The sequence below is a fragment of the Crocodylus porosus genome, unplaced genomic scaffold, assembly GCF_001723895.1.
Source record: "Crocodylus porosus isolate Cpor-Errol unplaced genomic scaffold, CroPor_comp1, whole genome shotgun sequence".
Classification (NCBI taxonomy): domain Eukaryota; kingdom Metazoa; phylum Chordata; order Crocodylia; family Crocodylidae; genus Crocodylus; species Crocodylus porosus.
Window position 1 is genome coordinate 10,333,999 of NW_017728936.1, and position 4,190 is coordinate 10,338,188.

The following is a 4,190-nucleotide window of genomic DNA, read 5'->3' on the forward strand; positions in this document are numbered from 1 at the left end:
CCCGGCCCGCGGCGCCCCGACAAAGGGCACGGTCTTCGCTGGCGCGGCGGCAGATGCCCGGGATGCCTGGGCTCTGCGCTCAGGCCGGAGCTGGCGTCAGCGCCGGGGCACGGGGGCAAGGCGCGGCGGGGACGGCGCACGTCCCCAGGGCCTGGCAGCCCCTTCCCGCCCTCCCCGCGTCCTGCCGTTGCCCTCCCTGGGGCTGCGGGCCGCGCCCGTGCCACCGGCCGAGCCCCGCCTGAGCCCGGGTCGGGGGCTGCCAGGCGCGCCCTGGCACACGCGTGGTCTCCCAGCCCCGGCGGCTGCGGCAGCCTGGCCAGCCCCCCCGGGGGCCCTAGCTCTGCCCCTGCCCCCGCGGCCCTGGCACGGCTCCTGGGGTGCGTCCGTCCATCCAGCCGGGTGCCGGGAGCGTGGCGCCCCGCGCCTCCCCGGCCGTGCCGCCCTGTCTACGGTTTGGCTCCGGTGCCTGCCCCGTCCCCAGCCGCCGTCGGGGGGATCAGGGCACCGCTCCATCTCCGCTGGCCTGGAGCGGGGCCAGGGGCTCCATCACCGCAGCTGCCTGCGTCTCCGGCGCTGCCCGGGCGGGCTGTGCTGCGCCTCCTTGTCCTTGCCGGGCAGACCAATCCGGGGCACGTGCCCAAGGTCACGCAGGGCATCCGTCAGTGGCAGAGCGAGGCGCAGCACCCAGGACTCCCCCGGCACTGGACAGGCCGTGGCACCACCTCCGTGGGGTGGGGGGTGGGACGTCTGCCCGGCTCATGGCCAGTTGTGATGGGTGGATCTGCGTGGCCTTGGCATCGCTGGCAGGGTTATGCTGGGGGAGGTGGGGAAGGGCAGCTGGGTGCGCTCAGGGTCTGGCAGTGCCACGGGGCATCCCCCGGGGCGGGGGTGGGGGTACTGGGTGCCTGGAGGGTGCATCTGTGCCCGCTGCTGGTGCCCCTGCCTGGCTGCAGCGATCCTGCGCCTCCCAGGCCTGCGGCGGGCCCGCAGCCTGCCCCCCCACCGGTGCCTTCAACCCCTGCCCTCCTCCGCTGTGTCCCACAGGGTATGCTAGCAAGGTGGAGGTGTCCATGCCCAAGGTGGTGGAGGTGGACCTGGGCAACACGGCCATGCTCCCCTGCAGATTCCCGGACAGCAACATCACCTACGTCCACTGGTCTTACGTGAGCACCGGGCAGGGCACCGGGGGCACTGACAGAGGGGGCACTGGTGGGCTAGGAAGGGGCAGCGATGGGAGCATGAGACTCCCTGGGCTGGGGGGCACGGCCCTGGCACCGCCGGCCTTGCCCCCTGAGGTCGGGGCCGTGTTGGTCCCCAGCCTGCGGCCACTGGGCAGAGCTGGCGGTGACGGCAGGGCTGTCTCTCGTGGCAGATCACCCGCGCTGGCCGCACCAAGGTCCACTCCTGGGTGCAGGGCAAGGTGTTCACGGAGGACCCTCCCTACGTGGGCCGTGTGAGCATGGATGACGCCTTCACCCTGGCCATCACCCAAACCACGCTGCAGGACGCCCGTATCTTTGTGTGCCAGGTCGGGGCGGGCAGCCTGGGCGTGGGCGAGAACCGCACCGAGCTCCGCGTCTACAGTGAGTGGCACTGGGGCCGGCTGGAGGGAGGAGAGCGGGGGCGGGGGCAAGCAGGGGGGTTTGGCTTTCCCTTCCCCAGCACTCACCGCCGCCGGGCACCCGCTCTCTTCCAGAGGCCCCGGAGCCTCCTGAAATCCGGGCGAATGAAGGCGGCATCTCTGTGGGCAGCAGTGAGAGCCAAGAGGTGAGCGGGCGGGGTGGGAGCTGGGCTGGGCCAAAGCCAGGGAGAGAGCTTGGTGGGGCGGGGGCACTGCTGGGGGAAGATCGCAACCTCCGGGGGTGCCAGGGGAGGGGGCTGCCCAGTGCTGTGTTTGCGGCTGCAGATCGCCGAGTGCATCGTCCGCAACAGCTTCCCAGGGCCCAATATCACGTGGCTGAAGGACGGGCACCGCCTGCACCAGGAGGACGACAGTGAGTGCTGGGCAGTGGGGGCTGCCCCGGGGAACATGGGGGGCAGGAGCTGGGCGGCACCGGCACCGAGCGCTCAGGGGCACTGTGCCTGGCATCAGCAGCGGGGGCCAGGTCCGGCGAGGAGTGGGATGTGCGGACCATGCTGAGCACTGCAGTGAGGAAGTTCGCAGCCATCCTGCCTGGGGGTCTGTGCTCTGAGCTGGGGCTTGGGGAGGTGGGGCACGGGGGTCTCAGGGGCTGTAGCAAGCAGCTGCCCCGCGCCCCACGCTCACCCTGCCCCACTACCCCCATCCCGACAGAGGTGAAAGTCATGGACACGCGGACGCAGGAGGCCAGTGGGCTCTTCACCGCCAGAAGCCGGCTCTTTGCCTTCGTCACCCGCCAGGACCGCCATGCCTACTTCCAGTGCCAGGCCCACTACCTCCTCTCGGGGGGTGAACGCCAGGCCCAGTCGCCCAAGGTCCAAGTCCACGTCTTTTGTGAGTTGGGGGTTGTTTGGGGCGGGCACAGGGCAGAGCTGGGCTGGGGGCACGGGGCAGGGAGGGAGCTGGGCAGGGTACAGCAGGCAGCAGTGGTGGAGCCACGTGGCAGTGCTACGCCGGCAGCACGGTCCCCGTGCCCCAGCTCTGGGCAGCTGTCTGTGACCTCCCCCCGGCTCTGCTGGGGTACCACGGCTTGCAGAGCCCACTGAGAAGGGGCCCCTCCTGTCTCCTGTGCCCCCCAGACCCCACGGAGAACGTGAGCCTGGCCATCAGCGCCCCGCGCCCGCAGGTGAAGGAGGGCGACCACGTCGCGCTGCGCTGCCAGGGTGACGGGAACCCCCCACCCGAATACACCTTCTTCCGAGTGCAGGTGGGTGCAGGCGGGTAGGGGTTCAGCGGGGTTGGATGGGGCTGGGGGAGGGCTCTGGGCTGCCTGACCAGGCCGTGGCTTCTGCCGTGCCCCAGAACAACACCGCGACGGGGGAGGAGGAGGAGCAGGAGCTGCCGGGCAAGGTAGACAAAGGTGTGCTGAGCCTGGGCAAGGTGCACAAGGAGGACACTGGCCGCTACCGCTGCAAGGGCCTGGACCTGGAGACCATGGAGACCTTGACAGCCAACGCCGAGCTCGTCGTGAACTGTAAGGAGTGCACTGGCCCGGCTCCCTCGAGCCAGGACCCGGCTGGGGGTGATGGCTGAGGACAGCCCCTCCAGGACACGGCCCAGAGTCCAGGGCCTGACCACTCGTGCTCTCCCCACAGATATCGAGGGGCTGAAGGTGATGAAGGAGTCGTCTGAGCCAGTGTCGGAGGGGGACAACCTCACCCTGACCTGCGAGGCGCGAGGCTCCCGGCCTCTGGCCTTCCACTGGCACAAGGACAAGGCGAGGCCCCTTCCTGCGCCCTCCCCGTGGCTGGGGGCTCCCCGGGGGGGCGGGGGTAGGGCACCGCAGCCCCCGCCCCGTGCTAGCCTGCCCCTGTCCCCCTCTGCAGAAGGGGAAAGCGCTGGGCTCCAGGCAGCAGCTGCAGCTCAGCAACATCACGCGGGAGGCTGCGGGCAACTACATCTGCGAGGTCACCATGCCCGGCGTGCAGGGGCTGTCCCGCAACAAGCAGGTGCTCGTCGTGGTTCACGGTAAGGGCCCGACTCGCCCTAGGCTCTGCCGGGCACGGAGCCAGCCTGCTCGTGCCGCCCTGCCGGGCCGGGAGGAAAAAAAGCAGAGGGACGGATGCCGCGGCATCGGTACTCCCTTCTTGGTGACGGCCACAGGCAGAGGACTGGTGCCCGATGCCACCTGACCCGCTCCATCCCCCTGCAGGAAAGCCGCAGGTGAGCGTGGAGGAGCCAGGGGTGCCCGTGCAGGAGAATGAGCTGGTGACCCTGACATGCACAGCCTTGGCGCAACCTGAGCCCTCCATCACCTGGAGCGCCAACGGGACGGTGAGGCCTGGCGCGGGGACGGGACAGGGACCTCTCCCGTGCTGGGGACGTGGCCCAGCTGGGGCCACATGCATGCCCCTCACTCTTGCTGTCCCCGCTTGCAGGTGCAAAACCACACGGAGAACTACAGCGTGGTCAGCAACCTGACGGTGCAGGTCACCAGCAAACTGCTGCGCTCGGGCGTCACCTGCACGGCCACCAACTACCTGGGCGTGGCCTCGCGCCACATCCAGCTGGAGCGCAGTGAGTGGACCGATGTGGGCCTTGGGGCTCCCCC

The 4,190-nt window shown here is 70.4% G+C and overlaps 1 protein-coding gene across 1 annotated transcript in view; it reads left to right on the plus strand.

Annotated features, from left to right (window-relative positions):
* Positions 1-4,190, plus strand: part of MCAM (melanoma cell adhesion molecule) — a 36,541-nt gene that overhangs the window by 27,239 nt on the left and 5,112 nt on the right. The window contains exons 3-12 of the mRNA XM_019547078.1: positions 1,044-1,163; positions 1,373-1,583; positions 1,697-1,767; positions 1,907-1,994; positions 2,294-2,473; positions 2,719-2,846; positions 2,942-3,113; positions 3,235-3,356; positions 3,466-3,607; positions 3,792-3,913. Coding sequence (XP_019402623.1) covers positions 1,044-1,163; positions 1,373-1,583; positions 1,697-1,767; positions 1,907-1,994; positions 2,294-2,473; positions 2,719-2,846; positions 2,942-3,113; positions 3,235-3,356; positions 3,466-3,607; positions 3,792-3,913 — 1,356 coding nt within the window. The remainder of the gene's footprint in view (positions 1-1,043; positions 1,164-1,372; positions 1,584-1,696; positions 1,768-1,906; positions 1,995-2,293; positions 2,474-2,718; positions 2,847-2,941; positions 3,114-3,234; positions 3,357-3,465; positions 3,608-3,791; positions 3,914-4,190) is intronic.